The 26,961-nt window shown below is 39.9% G+C and overlaps 1 protein-coding gene across 2 annotated transcripts in view; it reads right to left on the bottom strand.

The window, feature by feature from the left end:
* Positions 1-26,961, bottom strand: part of Reln (reelin) — a 498,095-nt gene that overhangs the window by 154,102 nt on the left and 317,032 nt on the right. For both annotated transcript variants that reach the window (XM_045135772.1, XM_004652888.2), the window contains exons 18-20: positions 20,233-20,466; positions 19,303-19,464; positions 11,994-12,230 (exon numbers count right to left, since the gene is read on the bottom strand). In XM_045135772.1, the coding sequence (XP_044991707.1) occupies positions 11,994-12,230; positions 19,303-19,464; positions 20,233-20,466 (633 nt within the window). The remainder of the gene's footprint in view (positions 1-11,993; positions 12,231-19,302; positions 19,465-20,232; positions 20,467-26,961) is intronic.

The following is a 26,961-nucleotide window of genomic DNA, read 5'->3' on the forward strand; positions in this document are numbered from 1 at the left end:
TTTGCAAGTACTTCTTTAAGTCGAGAATAGATTCATGCATTAAACTAGAGAATTCTTTAGGCCAATAAAAGCATATGTCAAATTGCTCAGCTGTTATTTACTATTCAACCTTTATAGGAAGCAACCTTTTTTCTGAACAAGACTGAGCATACTATGGGACACCTAGCAGGTTTCTCAAGGATCAGGTCACATTAGGTGTGGAAGATCAAAGTGTGGGGCGTGGGTCTCCTAAGACACCTGACCACAGGAACTAGGGCAGGCTTAGCCTGTGAGCGACTGTTGGGAGCTGAAGAGGGTGACTCTCCCTTCCCCTCTTTAGTTGCTCAGAATCTCATTTATAGTGCAGTCCCTTGCTGCGTCTACTGCGTGGCCTGAGGTTGATTTGCCCATCCTCTGGATGCCAGCAGCTAATCCTAAGAAACTTTAAAAGAGAATCTGCTTTGAAAGTCATAAAAACTTGTTGGTATGAATGGTTCTAAGGATTTCTGTCCTTTCAGTAGGTGAGTATTTCTGCCTAGCGGATGCCATGTTTTGAAGGAAACGTTCAGCAACTGGGTGAATTGTGGCAGAAAAAGGCCACTCTCTGCTGGGTGAAGTGGGCACAAAGCACAGCCTGGGTCATGCCTTCAGGAAGGGGACTGAGGGACAAGATTGGACTCTTGGGTGTAGAGCAGAGAACTCAGAGGACCCAGGGGAAACCCTGACGGTGCCTGCTGGTCTTGTGTGAGTGCGCATGTGCATGCTGCAAGTGTGCCTGTGTGTGTGTGTGGGGGGGGGTTTGAGCAGACACATTGTCAGAGGCCCTTTTCAGCTGTAGTAGTTGCTGTCATTTATGACGGATGAAAGTGACCAAGAAATTTGGGGGGCAGGAGAGATGGCTTAGCGGTTAAGCGCTCACTTATTGTGATGGTCAAGTTTGGGTCAACTTGATCTGTTTAGGAATCCACAGACATTCCTCATCAGTGGGTCTCTGAGATCATTTCCAGGAAGGATTAACTAAAGGAGGAATCCTTCCCCCAGGGTGAGCTCTTCCCTCGGAGTGGGTGGCCCCCCTTGGAGGGGCGCTTTATCAAAAGAAGCTCTGGGAAGAAAGGTATTCTCCCCTTCCACTCGGCTGCCAGTGAGTTTGCTGCTTTCCAGTGTGGACTGAAGAGCAGCGGCTCTTCGGTGACACCTCCAGGCCTTTAGTGAGGGGTTGGGACTGCTGAGGCATCCAACTTCGTGGACTGAGAAGCTACCAGCTTCCTTGATTCTCAGGCCTGTAATCTACTGCTGTTGGACTGTCATAAACGAATCCAAAAAATTCCCTTTTAATACAGTTCATTCTGTCAGTTCTGTTCCTCTAGAGAACCCTGGCTAATATGAATTGTTGCACCAGGGGTGGTTCTAGAGAAAGAGAATTGTAATGATGGATTTCCCTAGTGGGCTTATACCTGTGACGCCTAAGGGCCCAGGTTTCAGACTCAAATCCCCAGTACCCATGTAAGCCAGATGCACAAGGTGACAGTGGTGGAAGGCCCTGATGCACACATCCTCTCTCCCTCCCTCTCTCTCCCTCTCTCTCTCTGCCTCTTTCTCTGTCACTCTCAAATAAGTAAATAAAAATAAGCAAGAAATTTTGGCTATTTCTAGCTCTTCCAACTTCTGCGCATGACTCCAGCTCATCGCCAGTCTTCAGCTAGAACCTTCTGGCTCCCATTTTCAATTTACTTTTTTGCTTATGTGTGTGTGTGTGTGTGTGTGTGTGTGTGTGTGTGTGTGTGTGCACATCACAAACATACATGTGTCCTGGCCACATGTGTTTGTAGGCCAGAGGACAGATTGGGCTTCGGTCCTAGCCTTCACCCTTGTTTGAGGGAAAGTCTTGCCAGACCAGCTGGCCCATGAATATCTGGGGAGATCCTCCTGTTACCAGTCCCATTCTTTTATTTATTTATTATTTTTTAAGAATGGGCAAGCCAGGGCCTCTAGCCATTGCAAACGAGCTCCAGATACATGTGCCTCCTTGTGCATCTGGTTTATGTGGGTCCTGGGGAATTGAACCTGGGTCTTTTGGCTTTACAGGCAAACACCTTAACCACTAAGCCATCTCTCCAGTCCACCACTTCCATTCTTGCCATAGGTGTTCAGGAGGACATATGCTAGCTCTGCAGTGTCTGGCTTCATGTGGGTTCTTATCCACAGAGCCATTTCCCTAGCACCGGCTCCCATGTTTCTGAGGTTGTCTACATGTCATCCCAGAGCTAATCTGAACAGGTGTGCATTTGTAAACTTGTTCAATCCATTTTTTTAGCTTTCATCATTAGGATAGGCTTGGTTTTTGTCAGAGTTTCATGCAGCCCAAGGTGGTCTTCAAGTGCTGATCCTGCCTCCGCCTCCTAAGTGCTGGGACTGCAAGCATGCATCACCACACCCAGCTTTACAATGCTCCCTTTCAGCACCTTCTCTCAGTTCCTTTGTATTTCATTGCACTTAACTTCAGAAAGGGACACAGCGGTCTTTGTAGCCAAACCAGACATCCCGGGGTAGGAGTGTGTAGCGTGGAGGGGGGAGAGAAAATTCAAGAAGGATCACAGAAATTCTCTTTTTCATGTACAGCCAGATGCATTATTTAGAGAACATTCAAGCAGGGACATCTAAAGGCCCTGATAGTTTTAACTCTGCAAACTCAATTCTGCATCATAGATCATATTAAAATATCCTATTTTACATTCAATACAAACATTTGTAGCTATAAGGAACTCTTTTCGATGGATTTTTATCATTTTGCTTTTAAACTTTATTTGGCTACAGGTAGGATATTTAGTGTACGTTTGGCTATGCTTTGTCAGGATACTTATAAATCTGGCCAAAAATTTCTACTATCATGAAATTTCATGAATATTAAGCATAGCAATTAATGAAGTTGGCATAATGTGGGTAGACATTTAATTAAGACTATTGGTTTCATTTTGGCAATTTTCTTGTCCTATTTTGGAGATGATACACTTTTTGTCAGCTCTTGGTCTTTTTCCAGACCCTTAGCAGCTTGGGGACCTGGTATTGTGCCCAATCAAGTAATGAAGAGCTACCCTATGCAGTCACAGCTAGTACAAACCTACCGCGTGAGGAAAGGGCTTGCTTGGTGCGTCACAGGAGCCGGGGACTGAGTGCAGGCAGCCAGAAGAGCCTGACCAGCCACGGGACCCAGGGATCACCAAGAAAATTTTGTGAATCAAATGAAGTTCTGCTCTCACAAGCTAGTCAAAACTACAGACCTAACCTATTAATAATGTAAATCTTTGTTTGCTTTACTCACTTGGTTAGTCATTTGTTCAAGATCTTATTTCTCGTGTTTAATTACTCAGTCCAAAGGAGGATATTAGGCTCAGTCTAGTTTGGGAGAAATGAATGGTTTAAACATCATCCCCTGACATCAACAGGACATGTGACTTGGGCATAGCCATTGTGTCTGTTCCTAGGCAGGTCCCAGCCATTATCAAGTCCTTCAAAGTAGACGAAGGTCCCATTATGTACTGCCATCACCGGAGCCCTAGCAAAGCACATGCTGACGCTCTTGGCCTCCTGATTCTCATGTCTTGCTCTACCAGCCGTTATCCCCACAGTAGCCGTTGTTATTTTTTTTTTTCAAATATAAGAAGAGTAAGTCATTTCTTGGCTCCACATCATTTAGAACCAAGTCCAAAACTTTCATATTGCTCTACAAGGGCTTCACATCATCAAGTTCCTTGTCTGTCCCAAGGCTTGTGCCTTTTTCGTTACCTCTGCCTAAATGCTCTTCTTCGAGAGCGTCCTATCATGGGTGCATTATTATGGACTCTCAGGCCAGAAATGAAGAAAGCCTAGTAAATCGGCTGTTTTTTCTTTTCTTTTTTTTTTTTTAAATCACCTCTAAATCTATTTAGGGTTATATTGGCAATTTTTATAGAGTCCTTGAAAGTGGTAAGTACTAAGAATGCCTTCACAGCAGTTGAAAATAATAGGCAGTGGCTTTCAGTTTGCCACTCAATGTATTTGCCTTATGTATTGACCGAGCTTTCAGAAGCCATTACTCGGCGTGAAGGGGTGGTGGGGGTTGCTCTCGGGAGCTGTTTTGTGCTGACTGCTCTCCTCAGCTCGTTTTGCTTCATTCGATGCTCCTTCAGATAGTCATTGTAGAAACAATCTTACCTTGTTCAAAAACTACTAGATGGCAACATTTCTATATATGCTACATAAAGATGGATATTTAATAAAATAAAAATTGTAAAGAAATTTACTTGGCATTCATTCTTATTCTGTACTTGGTTAAGTTATTTTTCCCTATAAGCTAAGGAATCAGGGATATCTACAGTTCCAGCAAGGCAAAAATACGACCTTTCCTTTATCTTTTTTTTAAAAACCAACAACACAATACTACATTAGTACCAAGGAACTTTTTGCAATCTTTTTGGTAAGTTTTATTAAGACCAGTGCAAAGGAATGAAGGAAAAAAAGACCTACCAGTTGTAGGCTCTCTGACTGGGTCAAATTTCATTACACACATAAAAAAAATAATGACACTGTAGCAGAATGAGAGGAAAATCTCATTTAAGAATGTATGGTCCTTGCTGGGTGTGGTGGCGCACGCCTTTAATCTCAGCACTTGGGAGGCAGAGGTAGGAGGATCGCCATGAGTTTGAGGCCACCCTGAGACTACATAGTTAATTCCAGGTCAGCCTGGGCCAGAGTGAGATCCTATCTTGAAAAACAAAAAGCAAACAAACAAACAAAAAGAATGTATGGTCCATGGGCTGGAGAGATGGCTTAGCAGTTAGGGCGCTTGCCTGCGAAGCCTAAGGACTCATGTTCACAGCTCCAGGTCCCATGTAGCCAGATGCACAGTGACACAAGCACACAGTGTCACACATTTGCACAAGGGGCACATGTGTCTGGAGTTCGTTTGCAGAGACTGAACGACCTGGTGTTCCCATTCTCTCTCTCTCAAAATAAATAATAATAATAATGAATCCTTAAAGAGTAGAATGTATGGTGCACTGCTCCTAATGTGTGACAGATCCTGGCCTGAGTAAAGATTCCTACAGATCCACAATAGCTCTGATGGTGGCTCTCCAGGTTACTTTGGAAATCTTGTTGGGTTATCCATTGCTATACATTATTGTTGATTTCCTGATGGACCTTAAACCTAGAAGTGCCTTGCATAATAAGTTAGTCTCTCATATATAGAGCTGAGAATTTCTCCTGTCATTCAGGTCTGTCACATAACATAATTTTTATAGTATCACGAAGTCACTGGCATTCTTTCAGTTGTTCCTCAGGCATCACACTCATTTTAAAAAGTACTTACTAGAGACAGAAAGAAAGAGAGAGAGAGAGAGAGAGAGAGAGAGAGAGAGAGAGAGAGAGAGAGAGAGAGGAAGAGAATGGACACACCAGGGCCTCCAGTTACTGCAAATGAACTCCAGACACATGTGCCACCTTGTGCATCTGGTTTATGTGGGTACTAGGGAATCGAACCTGGATCCTTAGGCTTCTCAGGCAAGTGCCTTAACTAATAAGCCATCTCTCCAGCCCACCATCCACCCCCCCCTTTTTTTTTTTGGTTTTTCGAGGTAGGGTCTCATTCTAGCCCAGGCTGACCTGGAATTCACTCTGTAATCTCAGGTTGGCCTCAAATTTACGGCAATCCACCTACCTCTGCCTCCCAAGTGCTAGGATTAAAGGCTTGCACCGCCACGCCCGGCTCCATCCACATTTTTTTTTTGTTCATTTTTATTTATTTATCTGAGAGTAACAGAGAGAGAAAGAGGCAGAGAGAGAGAGAATGGGCGCGCCAGGGCTTCCAGCCACTGTAAACGAACTCCAGACACGTGCGCCCCCTTGTGCATCTAGCTAACGTGGGTCCTGGAGAATCCAGCCTTGAACCAGGGTCCTTTGGCTTCATAGGCAAGTGCTTAACTGCTAAGCCATCTCTCCAGCCCATCCATCCACATTTTTTAAAGACATGATCTCTCGCTGGCTCAGAACTCGCTGAGTAGGCTATATTTTCTGGCCAGTGAACCCACGAGATCCATCTGTCTCTGCCACTCCATTGCTGGCATTACAATTGAACACATGCCATAATGTCCAGTTTTCTTTTAAATGGGAGTACTGGGGGAACAACTCAGACCTTCAGGCTTGCAAAACAAGCACTTTACCAACTAAACTATCTCCCCACACCGAGATGGGCTTTCATTATGTTGCCCAAGCTGTCTTAAAACTCACAGGCTCAAGTAATTTTCTTGCCTCAGCCTCCCAAGTGTCTGGGCCTAAAGATATATGCCTCCATGCCTAACTCAAGATTATGAGATAAACAATTATTTAGTATCCTTTTAAATTTAGGAGTTTTGTCTGGAGAGCCTCTTCTTTCAATATTTTATTTTATTTTTATTTATTTATTTGAGAGTGACAAAGAGGGAGAGAGAGAAAGAGAGAGGATGGGTGCACCAGGGCCTCCAGCCACTGCAAACGAAATCCAGATGCATGCGCCCCTTTGTGCATCTGGCTAACGTGGGTCCTGGGGAGCTGAGCCTCGAACTGGGGTCCTCAGGCTTCACAGGCAAGTGCTTAACCGCTAAGCCATCTCTCCAGCCCTTCTTTCAAAAACTATGTAAGTAAATTACTTTTTTTGGCTCATGCCTATAGATACTCCCACCATAAGATATGAACTCCAAACTTTAGAATGTCTCAAACACATAAGCCATTTTTCAGTTCTTTTTGACTAGGGCTTCCCATCCTATAACTATTCTCTCTCTGTTATATGTCTAGTTTCCTACATTTCTAGAGCTGATTGTTCCATCTGGGGCTACGAGGGAAGCTTGGCTTCAAAGAGCATCCTGATCTCTCATACCATCCAATGCTTTCCACCTTCCACCTTTTGTCATTCACAGTTAATTTAAATTTTTTTTTTTTTTTTGTTCTTTCAAGGTAGGGTTTCACTCTAGTCAAGGATGACCTAGAATCTACTATCTACTATCAGGGTGGCCTTGAACTCATGGTGATCCTCCTACCTCTGCCTCCTGAGTGATGGGATTAAAGGTGTGCACCACCACGCCTGGCAACTTTAATTCTTGTATTCACAGTAAACTTTAGAAAATTTCTTGCTAAAAAGCTAGTGTTAGTGATTTATTTTTTGTGAAAAACACCTTAGTTAAAAAATAATAAAATAATCATAGCAAGGAAGAAATACTTTCCTATTTTTAATGTCCACAAAGTACCCAGGAGTTGTCTCATCTGTTGAGAAATATTTTAATTAAACCTGCTTTTCCAAAAGTGCCATTAATGATAGCAAAACCTATACCTTTTCTCTTCCTACCTTACTTTTTATTTTATTAATTGAGTACTTGTTTTTCACTTTGTATTTGAAATGAATTATTTTAAGTTACACTGAGGTGGATATGTTTTTAAGATTCTTTATGTCTGATACTTATTGGTAACCTAAGCACTACCACTCCTGATTCAAAATCTGTCTATGATAACATACTGGACCAAAAGCAATTACCAATTCTAATATGCTCTGGTAACTACCCATTCACAACTGCACGCATTTTAAAGCTGAAACATACATGATAGCAATGTCTTCACTCCTATTGTATCTAGCTAGCTTATGAGACAGAATGGAGGAGTGTTAAAATCCCTTGCTATTACTAATAATACTATTAGGTGCAATCTTTGACCAACACCAATTAATTCACTTGGGACCTTAAGCTATGGCATTAGTCACTTTTTTTTGTTGCTGAGACAAGATACTTGACGAAAAATCAGCTTAAAGGAGGAGAGATTTATTTCAGCTTACAGTGTGAGGTGACCGTCCATCATGGTGGTGGAGACGTGGTAGCAAGGGCTTGAGGGAACTGGCCCCCTTCAGTCCACAGCAACAGAGCCGAGGGCAATGAGTGCTCATGCTCTGCCAGCTCTCTCCCTTTGAAACATGGGAGGACACTCACCCGAAGGAATCCATCACAAACATGCCTAGAGATTTGTTTCCACGAAGACTGTAAGTCCTTTAAAGTTGACAACCAGAGATTAACCCCTCTCTTCTTTCTATCTATCTATCTATCTATCTATCTATCTATCTATCTATCTATCTATGTATGTATCTATCTATCTATCTATCTATCTATCTATCTATCTATCATCTATCTACCTATTGTCTATCTATCTGTCTATCATCTATCTATCATCATCATCTATTATCTATCTATCTACCTATTATCTATCTATCTGTCTATCATCTATCTATTATCTATCTATCTACCTATTGTCTATCTGTCTATCATCTATCTATCTATCCTTTCAAAATTATTACTTTTTATTTTTTGAGAGAGGGACAGAGTGAGAGAGACTTGGTGTGCCAGGGCCTCCAGCCAGTGAAATTGAACTCCAGACACATGTGCCACCTTGCGCATATGCATGACCTTGCACGAGTGCCACTTTGTCTGGCTTACAATCTGGGGAGTCAAACATGGGTCCTTAGGCTTCGTAGACAAGCAACTTAACTACTAAGCCATCTCTCCAAGCCCATTCACAATTTAAAAAAACATTGTTTTTGTTTATTTTTATTCATTTATTTGAGAGCAACAGACAGAGAGAGAAAGAGGCAGACAGAGACAGAGAGAATGGGCATGCCAGGGCCTACAGCCCCTGCAAACGAACTCCAGACGCGTGCGCCCCCTTGTGCATCTGGCTAACGTGGGTCCTGGGGAATTGAGCCTTGAACCGCTGTCCTTAGGCTTCACAGTCAAGCACTTAACCAGTAAGCCATCTCTCCAGCCCCACAATTATTTTTTAAAAAATATTTCATGTATTTATTTGATGGCGGTGGGGAAGGGAGAAAAAAGCAGATAGAGACAGAGAATGGGCAAACCAGGACCTCCAGCCAAATAAACTCCAAACACATGCATCACCTTGCACGCCTGGCTTATGTGGGTACAGGGGAATCGAACCTGGTGGGTCCTTAGGTTTTGCAGGCAAGCATCTTAATTGCTAAGCTATCTCTCTAGCCCCTCAAAATTATTTTTAAACCCTAAAGTAGACACAGGTTCTGATTTGAGATACTATGAATGGAAGACAGGAAAGTATTGCCAAAAATTAAAAGCAATTTACTTCCCTCCTGAATGCTGCACAATGGCATGCTCTAAGTAACTCGTAGCATATTGACTGTAGTTCTTCTAATGGAAAAGCAGTTGTCCAAGTTCTCCCTGGAGAATGTTCTCACTAACAACAATCCATGCTCGCTGAAAGTCATGAGTCAGAAAATGAAAACCAAATGAACTCACAGCTGGGAAGAGCCAACGGTAATTAATTTAACACCAGTCATTTGGTACAGACCATGTCTACACATCCCTTGAGAGAAACAAGGTCAGCAACGAGCAGAGGCCATGTCTTCAAATGCATTTAAAGAATTTTCACTTAATGAGATATTGTGCTCCAAAGACATGGCATTATAAAAATCCTGCTTTCTTTTAATAGGACTGGGAGGTCATAATAAATAGTTTGTCAATATCATCTCTTGATTTTCACTATTGTAGCAAGTGTTTCTGAAAAATATTGTCAAGGTATATATACATGCAGTTTAGGACAAGATGTTCCTCAATAGCAGCAGAGAGACAACACTGTCGTTACAGAGTTTCATTCTGATTCACTGACTGAGAAAATGGGAACAGTTTGAGATCTCCCATATTGTTTTATGTTAATGAGAAGTTAGCATTTTTCATGTCCTTACTGAAATGGTTAATGTGTTTCTTTAGTCTCATTATCACTGCCAGAGCACCCTCTCTTATGTTGTCTGAGTGAGACCATTCCTTTTCATTTCACAGAGGATCAGAAAGTCAGATCTGATAGTTCAAATGTGGCTGTTAATAAAACTCCTGAGGAGGGGCTCAAGGTACCCATGGAGACTGTACAGTTATTTATTCTTTCTTATGGCTTTTGAGAATTACTGTGATTGTATTTTTCACAAAGTAAATATATTTCCCCCAATTAAAGCAGTGGTTGGTTGAGAATATTCATCAGACTTGTATGAAAGGATATTTTGTTCACAGGAGCCTGATCAAAGCACAAAAATTAAACTGCTGTTATCCTGCATTCAACTCAAGTGTTAAATTAAAATGCTCAGCAACTTTGGAGTTTATCTGAACAGATGTTAACTATTTATGAAAATAAACATGATACAAGACTTGCATTCATGATATGACTCTTTGTTATATTAAAAGTGCTGGAAAAAAACCCCTACTAACACAGATTTGTGGTATATGATTTATGGCACATGACCAGTCTGAATAACTGTTAATTCAGGTCATTGTAAATACTCAGAGGAATAAAATTATAATAAATCTGATTTTTTTTGTCTAGGTCTTTGCATAGTCTCATTTGTTTCACCCCTTTAACTTCCATGAGGGCTTCAGCTTTAGAAGGAAAGACAAGTTTTTATGAGGACGCTATAACTTAGTCTTCTGAATAGAAATTTCACTCTATCTAGTCTGAAATGCTTGCAGCCAAAGTGACCAGCTGTACTTCCATTCCATTAGCTGGCATTTTGATGCTAGAATGTTAGCCTGCTGTGTGTGAGATGTGACTATACATGCACAGTCCCCATCAAAGGTAATTTTCTGTGCAACGGTGCGAAAAATTTACCTCTAATTATGATAAGGTCACCAATGGGTCATTTATGATCTGCTCTCTGGAGGGAACAGCAGTGAATAGTTTTCAGCATGATTCATCTGGAGGAATTAAATTGGTCTGATCACAACTCAACAGAAAATAAGGTCTCTCAGGAAATTACTCCTCACTCATGCTTATAGTTCCAAAAGAACCCAGAGAGGGGCATGAGCCACAGTGGAGAAAGGTTGTGGGGTCATGTAGACCCATGTTTCAATCTGGGCTTTCTAGACCTACAAGATGCTACATGATGTTTAACATGTTTTGGCTTCCTTTCTTCATACATGGTTTTCTTCTCACTATCTGGGCTCTAGTACCTGTAGTCTGCCTTCTGGTCCTTGAACATTTACCATACTTTGAATTTTCTTCTCCTGGATCTCCCATGACTAAAACTTTCTTGTTTCATGTCCACCTCTGTACAATCAAACAGGCTCTTAGTCTTTCTCTAACTCTCTCACTTCTTCTTTCCCTCATTTCCTCCCTACATTCCTTCCTCCAGGGTGTCACTTAGCACATGCTGGCCTAGAACTCCTTCTATAGTTAAGGATTACCTTGAACTCCTGATCCTCCTGTTTCTACCTCCCAAGTGCTAGGATTACAGGTGTACACCATCTTTCCAGGCTCAAAGGAAGTTTCTTCTGAGAGTCAGTTAGGAATTCCCTCTGCCAAGAAGCTGGCTCCTTACCCCAGTTAGTCACAGTTGTATCATCTTGTTAATGACACTCATGAAGTACTAAACACACTTGAAATTGCTTACATACAGGTGGTTGTAGAATTGCATTTGCAAATGATCATGAGAAATCTCAAAATAATAGGCATCTTAATTAGGATATCTCCCACCCTTGAAACTCCATGGCATTCACTAGATAAGCTTGATAAAATGGATTAGAAAAGACAACTTGGTCAATCAATCAGGGCTGACAAACTTCTTATACTTTATGTCAGACAGCACAAAAATAGAGCTACTCATGAGAAATTTTAATGTCACTAGAGTAACTTTACATGTCACTATGATCAGCACAATCTTCCATAAAGCTCCAGAGAATATGGTAGTCACTTTAATTACTAATGTTTTTTAAAGTGGGTTTTTACATGTAATTGTGGGGAGTAATAATTTGCGGTTAATTTATTCAGGTCTATCTTTTCGTTTGTTTGTTTAGTCCTCCCTCTGAGGACATTTTACTTACAGACATAAATATCAACTTTTCAAGTGGTTCAATGTCCAGTAAGAGTTTGTCAGAAGTGGCTGAGTGCCGAATGGACTGGACTACCATCCTCATGCAAATCACTAATGCAAATTGTAACATCATCCTTACCAGAGCGTCCAGTCATGGCCACAGTACGGCTGAACATTCCCCAGGTAGAATCCCAGAGACTGAGTGACCTCCACAAGATTGGTAAAGTCAAGACTAATACTGTTGAACAGAACAGACGTCATGAGGATCTCATCAATGGCCCATACATCTTCTCCCTGGGAAGAATGATAGGGCTGCCACCATCTGAACTGGATTCCAAACTGTCTTGCATCATCGGGTAACTCTACGGAGATTATTCTAAAGGGGAAAAAGAGTGAAAATTCAGGTATTTTGTTATCTTCATTTACGTACGTTTGCATTGCGAACTTCACTGCCTAGGCCATGTGACCTGTTGTAGAATGTAAATGATTTCAAAAACCTCAATGACTAAGGATGAATCTACAGAAAAGTTAGCTTTTCTTTTGCTTTCTCCTTTAAATATAGTATTGAAAATAGTTGCTATTATGTTAGAAACATTCTTTAAGATGCCTAATTTCCTCTATGCCTCCAACAATATCTTCTAACCATATCCAACAATGTGAATGTGTTTCCTTCCATTCATCTGCTTGCAAAAGCGCTAACCTAATAAAACATAGTTGTCAATGGGGCAGAATTCATCCTCGTCAGGGAAAGGGTCTCAGGCAGCTTGTTACAACACTGCAGTTGTGAGGAGGCTGGAAGCAGGGCACTCCCCCATTCCCATGAGCTTAGCAGAGAGGACACAGGTCACTTGCTGTGTCATGACAGCGTGACAACTAACCTGTACCTGACAAATGGTGAAGAAAATTAAGAATAATATCTAATTTCAAGGAGCAATTATTGTACACAGCATCAGGGACCATACATTAATTGCTACTGCAGTGACATCTGCGTGAAAGCTACATAAATCACAGCAGCATGCTGCTTGCGTCCACACACGAGGTGAGATGTGAAGCCAGCGGCGAATGTGGCATTTATCTCCATCAATGCTCAATCTAACCCCAACAGCGCGGCCTGCAGTAAGTGTGGGCTGAAGGGGCTAAGACTTTTCTTTTGAGCAAAGAAAAAGAAACACTGCACTTCTTAGACCAAGTGACTAGTTGGAGAACTGAAATTATATAAAGATTTCATTGTCCAAAGCTGGGTTTAGTGAGAAATTAAATTGTTTTTCATACTTTCATTGTGTAAAAAAAAATGTTAAAACTGGATCTCAGTAATGTGATTTATTATCACCTGGAAGTTGTTGAGTGTAATATCTATTTTCCATTTAAATAACTTGTACGTGAATATATGGGGCAGAAAACCATGACTATCATCATTGATCATACAAACATGCACAAATGGTTGGGATTTTCTGTAATGTGAGGAAACATTTTTAATAATGGAAAGTCAATATGTAAGCACAAAAATATGAATGAAAAAAAAAAACCCGTTGGGCTGGAGAGATGGCTTTGTGGTTAAGCATTTGCCAGCAGTTAAGCACTTGCCTGTGAAACCTAAGGACCCTGGTTTGAAGCTTGATTCCCCAGGACCCATGTAAGCCAGATGTGCAAGGTGGTGCATGCATCTGGAGTTCACTTGCAGTGGCTGGAGGCCCTGGCATGCCCATTCTCTCTCTCTCTCTCTCTGCCTCTTTCTCTCTGTGTCTGTTGCTATCAATTAAATAAATAAAAAATAAACAAAAATTAAAAAAAAAAACACTTAAACTTCAAAGACATAGCTAAGGACATTTGTGGTTTTAAAACACTTTCCAGAGCTGGAGAGATAGCTTAGTGGTTAGGGCGCTTGCCTGCAAAGCTTAAAGACCCATATTCGACTCTGCAGGCACCACATTAGCCAGATGCACAAAGGTGAAGCAAGCACAAGGTTGCACATGCCCACTAAGTGGCACAAGCATCTGGAATTTGATTGCAGTAGCTGATGCCCTGGTATGCCAATTCTCTCCCTCTTTCTGTCTTTTTCCCTCTCTGCCTCTCTCTGTCTTTCTAAAAGTCAAAAAAATATGTATATTTAAGTAAATACCACTTTCCATAATCTACTGCAAATTCTTGTTTTTCTTTGTGTGCGTTGCGTGTCTCCCTGCGTGTATGTGTGTTCATACACATGTGGGCATGTGGTGTGTGTGGAGGTTGGAAGTATCCCTAACTACTCTCTGCTTTATTTACTCAAGAAGGATCTGTCACTTGAATCCAGAGCTCACAGAGATTTATCTAGTCTACCTAGTCAAGTTGCCTTAGGAGTCCCCTGTTTTCTACCTTCAGATCTCTGGGATTACAGGAAGACTGCTCTGCCCACCGGGCACTTCCATGCGTAAGGAGGATCCAAATTGTGGTCTCATGCTCTTTATCTGCTACACTAACTCCCAGCCCCGGTCTGCTTAATTTCTCATTAATAAAATGAGATGAGTAAAGCTTAAATTAAGCACTTTAGTAGTTTTCACTTTACTTTTTCTAAATATTTTTTATTATATAGGAATGTATTTATTCATTACGTTCATTAGGAAACTACAATAAATGACTGAACTATATTCAAACTGGTTCAACAATGAACATTAGGCCTTGACTTAATTTAACATGATTAGCACTGTTATTAGAAAATTGTAACTTTTTATAGTAATAATTTTAAAAGCAGTTAATCTCCCTTCTGGTGAACAGAAATATATTTTTTTTTACTTTTAATATTTATTTTATTTTAAATTTTGTTTATTTTTATTTATTTATTTGAGAATGACAGAGAAAGAGGCAGAGAGAGAGACAGAGAGGGAGGGAGAGAAAGAGAGAGAGAAAGGGCATTCTAGGGTCTACAGCCACTGCAAACGAATTCCAGACACATGCGCCCCCTTGTGCATCTGGCTAATGTGGGTCCTGGGGAATTGAGCCTCTAACTGGGATCCTTAGGTTTCACAGGCAAACACTTAACTGCTAAGCCATCTCTCCAGCCCTAATTTTTATTTATTTGTTAGATACAGAGAGAGGGAGGGAGAGAGAGAGGTTGAGACAGAGAGAGAGAGGAAGAGAGAGAGAATGGGCACACCAGGGCCTCTAGCCACTGCACATGAGCTCCAGACACATGCACCACCTTGTGTATCTGGCTTATGTGGGACATAGAGAATGGAATCTGGGTCCCTAGCTTTCACAGGCAAGTGCCTCAACTGCTAAGCCATCTCTTTAGCCCAGAAACATAATTTAAAAAATAGTTGAAAACAGAATTTTTAAATGTGTATTCATGTGATCAGTAACTAAAGTGACTACTATTTTCTTGGCAGAGGAGTTAAAGTATGGGTTTGTATTAGACACAGTTCCTGCTCTGTCACCTAATGATTGAGGACTTTGCAACCAAAAGCAAAGATGCTTCCCTGCATCTTCCTTGCATGTGAAATTAGGACAAGTATTTCCCTATGGCAGGGTCAGAGACTTCTTTGCCTGTGTCCATTCCTGTGTGAATACATAAGGCCCTACGTGTCACATAATAGGAGCACCGCAAGTCCTTGGTGCACAGGCATCAGTAAGCCCACAACAGATGGGACACAGAAGCTACAGGAGGCCGAGAACCCTTTTGGAGGTTGGCAGATGTTAAGCGACAGCGTCAAGGCTTGGACCTAGAAAGCTCGGTTCAGAGCCTTGGTCTTCAACTCTACATCACCTCTTGGCTGGGATGAGAGTTCCTACATTGATTTAACTGTACTTTGTAGAGTAGCTGTGGGACTTTTGGACTTGGATATTGTTCACTGAGAACCCAGAGACTTAGGTCAGCCTTGTGTTTCAATCTTCCTGTTATAGGTAGGTAGGTTTTAGCCCATGGATTCATTCATTCATTCGTGTGTGTGTGTGTCTGTGTCTGCTTGTGCATGCATGTATGTACACATACACCAGAGTTTCTTGCTTTGGAAAATGAATGCCAGATGCTTATGCTACTTTTTGTATCAGGCTTTATGTGGGAGGCTGAGAAATCGAACTCAGGCCAGCAGGCTTTGCAAATAAGTACCTTTAATTGTTAAGCCATCTCCCTAACTACCTCCCCTCTTTAAAAAATGACTGATGGGCTGGAGGAATGGCTTAGTGGTTAAGTTGTTTGCCTGCAAAGCCAAAGGATCCAGGTTTGATTCCCCAGGACCCATGTTAGCCAGATGCATAAGGGGGTGCATGTGTCTGGAGTTCATTTGCAGTGGCTGGAGGCCCTGGCATGCCAATTCTCTCTCTTTCCCTCTCTTTCTCTTTCGAATAAATAAATAAATAAACATAAAGTATTTAAAAATGGTTGATAATTATATATACTATACAATTGGGTGTCTGGATGAAACAAAGAGGAGATCAAATATAATAATGAAGACATAAAAATAAACCAAGAGTTGACTGTAACACTTTTAGAATATCAAAGCCCATTAAGAAAAGCTAGAATTATTTTAATATGACATTTTACATTAACAAAATCAGTTAGTTCACAAGACAGTCTAGTCAGATCTAATTAAAAACTACTAGAATTTAAATTACATAAATAAGCAGAGTTCTTTTGTTTGTGGAATGAATCAGAGACACGTGAATTATCTGAAATCATTGCTTAGTAATGTTGTTAGTCAGCTAGCACATCTAATTAAAGGATCCGGCTTCATTTCTGAACAACTTTGGCATGAAGGAACAGTATGGAATTCATAGCAATAATTTATACTGAATTTATACTGAAAAAAATAGGAAATGGTTAAAGGCATTAAGATATATTCAATTCAGCTATGAAAAAGTCCATGGTTTGTATTATTTATTATATGGAATATAATTTAACATCTAGAATATATCATATTCTACTTTTTCCATGTCACCTTTTATTAATATTTGTAAGAGAGAGGGTGGGAGGAAGAGACTCAGGAACAGATGCCTGTATATAGAAATTGATACTGTTTTGCTAGCAGTACCCACTTTTCATCTTTAAAAAAGCCTCTTGTCTGATCTTAATCTTTTAAGCAATGCACATACCTAATACTGAAAAACCACCCTGATTCTGCTTAGAAGAAAAATGTTGCTGTCAAATAGCAGGCAAGATTAAACACACCTCTGCAATAGCACATTAAATGTGTAATTATTTTTCAAACCAACAAAGATTAATTAAATTTCACAATATAGATTGATAACTGAGTTTTGCAGCTGTCCATTCTTGTCAGAAAAAAATTGTACTTTAGGCCAAGTTAATTCAGGATGGTAATGTTTTCTTCATGGTTTTATTATCTTCTAGAATTTTGTTGAATTTGTCTGTTAATGATTAGTATGGAGAGTCTATGAGACATTCTTTTAAAAATATTTTTATTTTTATTTATTGAGAGAGGGAAAGAGAGAGATTGAGAGAGAGATAGAGATAGAGAGAGAGAGAGAAAGAGAGGGAGAGAGGGAGGGAGGGAGGGAGGGAGAGAGAGAGAGAGAGAGAGAGAGAGAGAGAGAGAGAGAGAGAGAGAGAGAGAGAATGGACATGCCAGGGCTTCCAGCCACTGCAAACAAACTCAAGATGCATGCACCCTCTTGTGCATCTGGCTTACGTGGGTCCTGGGGAATGGAACCTATATCCTTTGGCTTTGCAGGCAAGTGCTCTAACTGCTAAGCAATCTCTGCAGCCTTATGAGACAGTCATTAGGAGTTGTATCTCTACTTAGTGAAGAAGTTGACTTTAGCCTTACCTTTTTACATGTCCAGAGAAAATACCCAACAGATTTGGTACATTTAAAAATTTTTATAATGTATAAAATATAACACAACATAACATAGCAGATAACAATGATCTCCATTAGATCTTACTATATTTTCTGTGACAATAAAGGCTTTCAGCTGTTTGCAAGTATTTAAAAACCGGGGTGGTCCTAGTAAAAATTGTAAAACAGGGGAAATATGCTATCATCAGTCCTCCTTTCTCTTGTTTCTTGAAGCTCAATTGTTTTTCCCATAGTGTCAGTGCAAACTTCAGAGACCAAGGTCCATTCTTCTCACATCCCATAAGTAAAAGGTACTTTTGAGATGGGACATAGTCTCTATACATATTATTAACATAAGACATGGTATTCAATCCTCCAGTGGCACTTTAACTCATATCTGAATTTTGAGATTTTTTTCTTCACTCTCTTTCATTGTTATTATTATTGTTTTTTTTTTTTTTTGAGGTAGGGTCTCACTTTAGCCCAGGATGACCTGGAATTCACTATGGAGTCTCAGGGTGGCCTTGAACTCACAGTGATCCTCCTACCTTTGCCTCCTGAGTGCTGGGATTAAAGGCATGTGCCACCACACCTGGCTCATTGTTATTTTTTAAATGTATTTTACTTATTTATTTATTTAAGAGAGAGAAAGAGAGAGGGAGAGAGAAAATGGGTGTGCCAGGGCCCCACTGCAAATGAACTTCAGATGCATGTTACCCCTTGTGCATCTGGCTTATGTGGGTCCTGGGGAATCAAACTGGTGTCCTTTGGCTTTGCAGGCAAATGCCTTAACTGCTAAGCCATCTCTCCATTCCTTTCATTGTTATTTTAAAAGGAATTTCACTGAGAAACTTAGTAAGTATCCTAGCAGGGAGAGACTCTCTGAAACACTTGTGAAATTCTGTCATTAAATGGGGGGGGGGGTACTAATTTGTCAATGCTGAAGGATGGGCCCCTTTAAGTAAAACTATTCTGACAATTTGTGCCTACAGGCCATGACATATATATATATATCTATATATCTATATATATCTATATATCTATATCTATATCTATCTATCTATATATGTATGTATATATATATATATCTATATATGTATATATATATCTATATACATATGCATGCTAGAGGAAAACAGAAGTGACCTGAGAAAAGGATTTTAAATACATCCTCACACACACTTGCCAGGAACTCATTACATACTAGAAAAAATTTTTTGTGCTCACTACCTAATTTTATTACATGAAAAACTCAAAGTATATTGATTATCATGTGTATTGAGTTATCATATCATATAATTTATTTTAACTTATTAGAATGCTATTTAGATATTTGTTAACAGTATTTGTAAATTAGTATCATGTTAAAATTACCTCTAATAGCTTATATTATAGTTAAGGAAATTAGTGGTAGCTATTTTTCTTCCCTATACATTAAAGTATCTCCCTTAGATTCCCATTTCAAATTATAAGAACAAATTTCTTTAAATTTTCAGAAATCAGTGGGGCAAACAGATTAGAAGACTATGCCTTGCCAGTTATTCATTATAAGATTCATTGATCTTGGTACTCCACATTTCTCAATAGAAAAATATCTGGAATCTTATACCACTTGAACTATGATTATCTCAGAAAGGAGATATTACACCAGTCATTTTTTTCAAATACTTTTCAGCATACCTGGGCTCATGATAGTTGAGATATGAATAGTGCTCCAGTAGTTTCCAAGTTATCCCATTATCATAAGAATAATGCAATAAAACTCCTTCACCAGGGTGGTCAGGGGCTCTGCATGTGCTTAGAACAGACTTGCTTCCCAGCCTCAGTGTGAACTGGAGAAACCTAGATATGAATTGCTTACAATTAATAAGTGCATTAAAATTTTTATTCATAAAGTTCATTTTAGTTTCTAAAGAATTTCAAACAAATTTAAATGAACTATCTAAAATTGTATGTTTCCATCACACATATATATATATATATATATATATATGGAAGATGTAAAAATATGTGCAGAAGATAAAGTCAATGGGCATATTTGATATACAGATATATCCATAAAATGTAACTGTATGTTCATATATATTTTGTATACTATTTACTGTGTACATATACTTAAAGTGTCAGTCATGTCTTTACTGAATTATTTATTAGGCACTGGAGGAAGGAAAGATGTGAAGTAAATCTAATCAGACCTGCAAGCTGTCAAATAAATAATACTACATGAATAATTAACTACCCCTTGGCTTAAGAACAGTTTTGATGCTAACATCTCATATTTTAAAAAGTCTAGTCAATCATTAGTAGCTCTAAGTCATTGGTAAGCCTTCTAGTTCATTAAAAACTAAAGCAAATTAACCCTAAATAAACTAAGCACCCTTCCATCCCAGTTAAAGATTCAAAGATGTATGTACATCTTACATGTATAAAGACTGGAAGAGACATGTATATATTTATGTGTGTGGGTATGTGATACGAATAGTGCTTCAGGAGTTTCCAAGTTATCCTATTATCATAAGAATAATATATATGAATATATGATGCATAATTCATACATAGGTATATAAACATATATCTGCTCTCTGCACACTGCAGCCTGCCTTCACTCACCTGGATTGTGAGCTGTCCAGGTAGGATGTAATTAGCTGACGCCTCCCATCTTTGTTAAAAACCAGGGCCTTACCGCTGGCTAAGACACCACAACCAAAGCTGACTTCAGCACCACGGATAGAGTAAAAGTTATGGTAAGAGGAGAGCCTGGAACTGCCGAAGCTCTCAGAAATAAACATTGGGAATGTCTGGGAGGCCATCTCACATGCTGGTCCGGAAAATCCAGGGTCACACCTAAAATGAATACAGTGAAATTAAACCTTAAACCATTTTTCAGAGACTTTTGAGTTTACTTTGCGGAGAAGTCCAGAGGCCAGGATTTGGTTTCGTTTAATGGTGAATGAGGCTGGTTAATTTTTAGAAAATACTGAATCTGAAAACTTGGTAAGGACTGGCTATCTGAAAATATTCCGGAGGAATGTAGTCTCTGTACAGGTTTTCTGTAAATGGCTTGTGATTAAAGGCAATATACAAAGCTCCGAAGGCCCAAATAGTACTTAATGCAGAGAGATTGGAGGAATTCCCATTAAGATCAGGAACAAGACAGGGTTGTCCTCTCTCACCTCTGCTTTTCAATATGGTACTGGAAGTCCTAGCTCAAGTAATAAGACAGGAGAAGGAAATAAAAGGGATACAATGTGGAGAGGAAGAAGTTAAGTTAGCTCTATTTGCGGATGACATGATTGTATATGTAAGAGACCCGAGAGACTCCATCCCAAAACTCCTGAAGGTGATTAACTCCTATAGCAAAGTAGCAGGATACAAAATCAATGCACAAAATCAGTAGCCTTTCTATATGCAAATGACAAAGATACAGAGAAAGAAATAAGGGACATAGTCCCATTTTCAATAGCAACAACAACAACAACAACAACAAAATACTTTGGAATAATGTTTACCAAGGAAGTGAAAGATCTATACAATGAAAACATAAAAACACTCAAAAAAGAAATTGAGGAGGACTTGAGAAAATGGAAAGACCTCCCATGCTCCTGGATAGGCAGAATTAACATTGTGAAGATGACAATCCTACCAAAGGCAATATATAGATTTAATGCAATTCCAATTAAAAACCCTACAGTGTTCTTCACAGAGATAGAAAAAGTACTCTCAAATTTCATATGGAAAGGCAGAAGGCCTCGCATATCCAAACATATCCTCAGCAAAAGCAATACCTCTGGTGGCATCAGCATACCTGATCTAAAGCTATATTACAAAGCCATAGTAATAAAAACAGCATGGTACTAGAATAAAAACAGGAGTATAGACCAATGAAATAGACTTGAGGACTCAGGCTTTGGGTCAAGCAACTATAGCTACTTGATATTTGACAAAGACCCGAACAATATAGGCTGGAAAAAAGACAGCATCTTCAACAAATGGTGCTGGACAAACTGGATAACCACATGCAGGAAACTGAAACTTGATCCACACATTTCACCATGCACTACACTCAAATCCAAATGGATCAAAGACCTCAATATAAGACCAGAAAATCGAATACTACTGGAAGAAAATTTAGGAAGTACTTTCCATGATATAGGAATGGAAAAAGACTTCCTGAACAAAACCCCAGTAGCTCATGATCTTAAACAGTCATTCAACCAATGGGATCACATGAAGCTGAAGAGTTTCTTTACAGACAAGCATACAATAAGCAAAGCTAATAGATTACCCATAGAATGGGAGAAAATATTTGTGGGTTATTCAACTGATAGAGGCCTAATCTCTAGAATCTACAAAGAAGTCAAAAATCTAAACAGTAAGAAGTTAAACACTCCACTCAAAAAATGGGGCAAAGAGCTGAACATGCAGTTCACAGAGGAAGAAACACAAATGGCAAAAACACACTTAAGAAAATGTTCATCATCCCTAATCATCAGAGAAATGCAAATTAAAACATATATGAGATTCCACCTTACCCCAATAAAGATAGCAAACATCAAAAAATCAAATGAAAATAAATGCTGGCGAGGATGTGGAGAAGTAGGAACACTCATCCACTGCTGGTGGGAATGTAGGATGGTACAATCACTTTGGAATGCAATATGGAGACTCCTAAAAGGCTGACCATAGAGATACCAACAGACCCAGTTATTCCCTTACTGGGCATCTACCCTAAAACCTTCAAACCACAGGCCAGAGAGATTTGCTCAACCATGTTTATAGTGGCTCAATTTGTAATAGCTAAGAGCTGGAATAAATCCAGATGTCCATCATTAGAAGAATGGATAACTAAGATGTGGTATATCTACACAATCTACACAGCAGTAAGAAAAATTGACACAAAGAAATTTGAGGAAAAATGGGTGAACCTGGAACAGATCATTCTCAGTGAACTTACCCAATCACAGAAAAAAAAAAAAAATTGCCACATAGTCTCACTCATCTACAGCACCTAACCTGAATCTACCCAAGATACCTTACATACCCAGCAAGCATCTCATGGACTAGACACTAGGATGGATGGGGAGGGTGGGGAGGGCATCGAAGGGGTGGGAAACACTAATCTAGACCCAAACAGCAATGGTACCATAAAAATCTACTTCCTAAAGGCAGACCAAATGGTTGAACCTTCACCAGGCCCTTACAAGAAACACCTGAACCACAAGACACTGGAGAGGGTAGGATCAAGTCTAACCTAAACACTTTACATCTTCCCTCCCTCCCTCTCTCTCTCCCCTCCTCTCTAGCCCTTGTATATTAGTTATATTTTTCTGCATTTTCTTAGTGGGCACTGACCTGTAACTCCCAATACCAGCATGGGGCTATCATCCACAATGAGCTTTTGATCAGAGAAACCTACAAGGTTTCCTAAAAGAATGACAGATTTCTGTCAGAGTACTTGATGACCCACCAAAGGTTAGTGGTAAGACCCTATTGCTGAAGACACCATATGCAGCTGACACATAAAATGGAACGACATGGCTGGAAGCCAGGAGAGAGTCAGTCCCCAGACAGTCAGCATATTTAGTGCCAGAAGGTGCTACATACGTGACTGGGGGAAATGACCAATATCTGTCCAAGCAACTCATGGTCTAACCTACTTAGCAACAAATAACCGGTTGTGATGCCCACACAAGTACAATAGTGGCACACAGCCCATGTTGGGGAACCAACTGCTCTTGATTTGGCTAACTGATACCCTCAGTGGTATGGGACCCATAGCTGGAGCTGGGAAACAAGTCAGAATCATATCAAAACATAAGCCCTCTCTCCAATATCAAGCTACCATCAATCATGGGCTACAAGAGGGCCTACACCTATTAAACTCTCTATATAAAAAAAAAAAAGTAAGGGTTATTTCATTTGTCTTGGAGCTAACTTACTCTCCGTTGGAGAATCTGTTTCTCTTTTTCAGATAGATGCAGATCCTAAAGAGAGAGCCATTCCATCATACCTCAAAAGGGGCCCGACTGAAATGAAGGAAAATTGGTGAAACAAGCAAGGGTGCTGTTTTCCTGATGAACCAGATACCAGAACAAAGGGGAAGGAGACCAACACAGAGAAAAATCAACTCCTACCAAATCAGAGAGCCAGAGCCTCAGAGGCCCCTAACACCTCATCACTGAAGCAGACCAAAAATAAACCCAACATGGCTCAGGGAAATTTTGCGGAAGAGGGGATGGAAAGAATGTCAGAGCCACATGTTGGGTCAAGCTATGCCGAGACATTTATCGTACCAATAACTGTGGGCTAACTCCACAATGTAAGAGCCATATACCTCAACAAGGAGGAGTCAGTGGGGAGGGGGTAGGTTACGGATGAGCCTAATAGTGGTACCAAACTGCCTGTATTTGCTGAATACAAAACTAATAAAAAAATGCAAAAAAAAAACCCAAAATAAACAATAGTTCAGCCCTCACCTTCAACCAATGTCAGTCTCTAATGCATCTGCAGTCTGCATGTTGGCATTTTAATATCTTTGTAAATGTATATGTATAGAATCTCATAAAGCTTATAAAAGGAACAGAATAAATAAAGAACTTCTAATGAGGTGTTTAATACATTTCCTCTAAGAATAAATGTAAAATGATAACAATTATTTAAAATATTTGGTAACTATTGGGAAACAAAACATTCATTAACCACATCATACCTAGGTTGGTATCATAAAGAAAATACGCATACCTTTTGACCTGAACACAAGACACAATAGAGTTTGCTTCAAAATGGGCTCCCAAATTGGCAATGCTTCAAAAACAAAGCTTTCTTCTCCCCCAACACTTGCTTATGCTGGGGAATGTTCTGTATTTATGAGAGTTGACTGAGCTCCCTACTCTTTTATCAGTGAGTAGACCTCATTGCAGATGGATGAACAACTGAATAATGGTAACATTTTTATATCTCAAGGAGTTTACTCATGATTAATTAGCTTCAATTTTTTTTAGTGTTTCTGTACTATTTCTGTCTTGCTATATTTAAAAAATCTACATTATAAAATGCAATCAGTGTCTTTTGGTGTGGTGCATTCTTATTGACACACTGAAACTCCCTGAGTTCTGAGAAAACCTTCCATAAAGCAAGTGTACTAATGATATGATGTGATAAAAGGTCTAGAGAGGAGAGACAGAGAGGAAGAGAGAGAGAAAGAGAGAGAGAGAGAGAGGCAGAGAGAGAGAGACAGAGAGAAAGAGAGAAAACTGGTACACCACTTCAATCAAACTCCAGACGCATGTGCCTCCTTGTGTGCATGTGTGACCTTGCATGTTTGTGTAACTTTGTGCATCTGGTTGATGTGGAACCTGGAGAGTAGAATTTAAGTCCTTAGACTATGCAGACAAGTGCCGTAACCACTAAACCATCTCTCCAGCTCTATGTGCATCTTTTAAAAAAGAACATTTTATTTATTTGCAAAGAGAGAGAGTGAGACAGACAGAGAGAGAGAGAGAGAGAGAGAGGGAGAGGGAGAGGGAGAGGGAGAGGGAGAGGGAGAGGGAGAGGGAGAGGGAGAGGGAGAGGGAGAGGGAGAGGGAGAGGGAGAGGGAGAGGGAGAGGGAGAGATGATGGGCATGCCAGGGCCTCTGGCCACAGCAAAGGAACTCCTGATGCGTGCTCTGCTTTGCGCATCTGGCTTACGTGGTACTGGGGAATTGAACCTGGGTCTTTAGTCTCTGGAGACTTAGCCATCTCTCCATCCCTCTGTGCATCTTAATGTGTCTTTTTAGGACCAGTGATCAGGAGAAATTCATGACCATTCAGGGACAAAAATCACTGGATTAATGGATTCCCATTTAGTGGGTCACAAAGCAAAGATTTGTAAGCAGGATTCAATGCTAATAAAATTCTATTTGTATTTGAAAACAAAGACAAAACAAAACATTGTTTGTAGCTTTTGTTTTCTGGAAAAACATGAGGGTTTCCCACACTAGTGATTTCAGGAATAACACAAGGCTCCCTGGACTGCGAGTATGACCCCTCTTGGTTCATCTACCTGTTCTCAAATGTAGCAATATGTTCACCCCATATGTTGAGAAAATGCCCTCACTGTTCAGATGCACAGGTGACACTCCTGAACTTCCAACACTCTCTTCTCAGGAGGGCTCCTGGTACCAAACAATAATAATAATATTGGGGGAGGGCAAAATGAGAAGAACAACATACAGTACCTGCACCCATTCCAAGGATCTATTTAAGGGAAATAAGTGGTATTGAGTATAAACTTTATTTCCATGGAATTTTACTTAGGCTCAACAAGGGGCATATTCTTAGAAAAAAAGGCAACTGATGCTGGAAGTTAAGCAGTTAAGGCACTTGCCTGCAAAGCCTAGTGACTCGGGTTCCATTGCCCCATAGCCACATGAAGCTAGACGCACAACGTGACACATGCATCTGGAGCCCACGTGGCAGGAGGCTCTGGTGTGCCCATTCTCTCGCTCCCCTCTCTATCTCTTTATGCTTACAAATTAATTAATTAATTAGAAAAAGAAAAGAAAAAGAGGCAACAGTCAAGTGTTTACTCCACCCACAAAAGAATCAAGCCAATGAATAGTACATAAAATGTTGCCTAAACAAGGAAAAACTAAATTTCCAATTAACAACATATCCTGTAAAACATCAAATGGAGGGAAAAGCTACGGTGATACAGGATTATTTGATGCCAAAGAAAGAATCATATCCAAAAGCATAAAGCTACTTACTACTCAAATGTCTCTTATGATAACTTTATTTGAAATGAATAAAATAGATGGATGGTTGCTTATGGATAACGCAGAGGGGCAACAGCATGGGGCACACACAGCCCATGCCTCAGAGTGAATGAATCAGTGTTTGGATGAGAGCTTTGTTCAAAAGCTAAGAGATTCATGTTCAGTTTTCAATTCTTAACATACTTAATAAAACATTTTCATGGTACAGAGTAATCCCTTTTGTAAATTAAATTAAGTGAAAACTTTAAAAATGAAAACCTGTCACTCTAATCCCAGTGTTTACAAGTGTTTGTCTCATGCAGATAATTTCTAAATGATTAGGTTCAAAGTCCTCTTATAAATTGTCCATTAATTAATTAATCATTTACTCAATTAATTACTTTTTTGCATGAAAAACCTGTCTGTATGACAAAGATTGCCTGTGGCTTCATGAATTCCCAAGGTGCTTTAGAACTTAATGTTAATATATGAACGACATAATAAATGTGAGTATCCATTCTTGGCTTGAATATAACATAACTCACAACTGAGAACTGCTTATTACACTATTAATGTATTATTTCAGACGCCATATTCAACA

Source organism: Jaculus jaculus, chromosome 16 (genome assembly GCF_020740685.1).
Source record: "Jaculus jaculus isolate mJacJac1 chromosome 16, mJacJac1.mat.Y.cur, whole genome shotgun sequence".
Lineage (NCBI taxonomy): Eukaryota > Metazoa > Chordata > Mammalia > Rodentia > Dipodidae > Jaculus > Jaculus jaculus.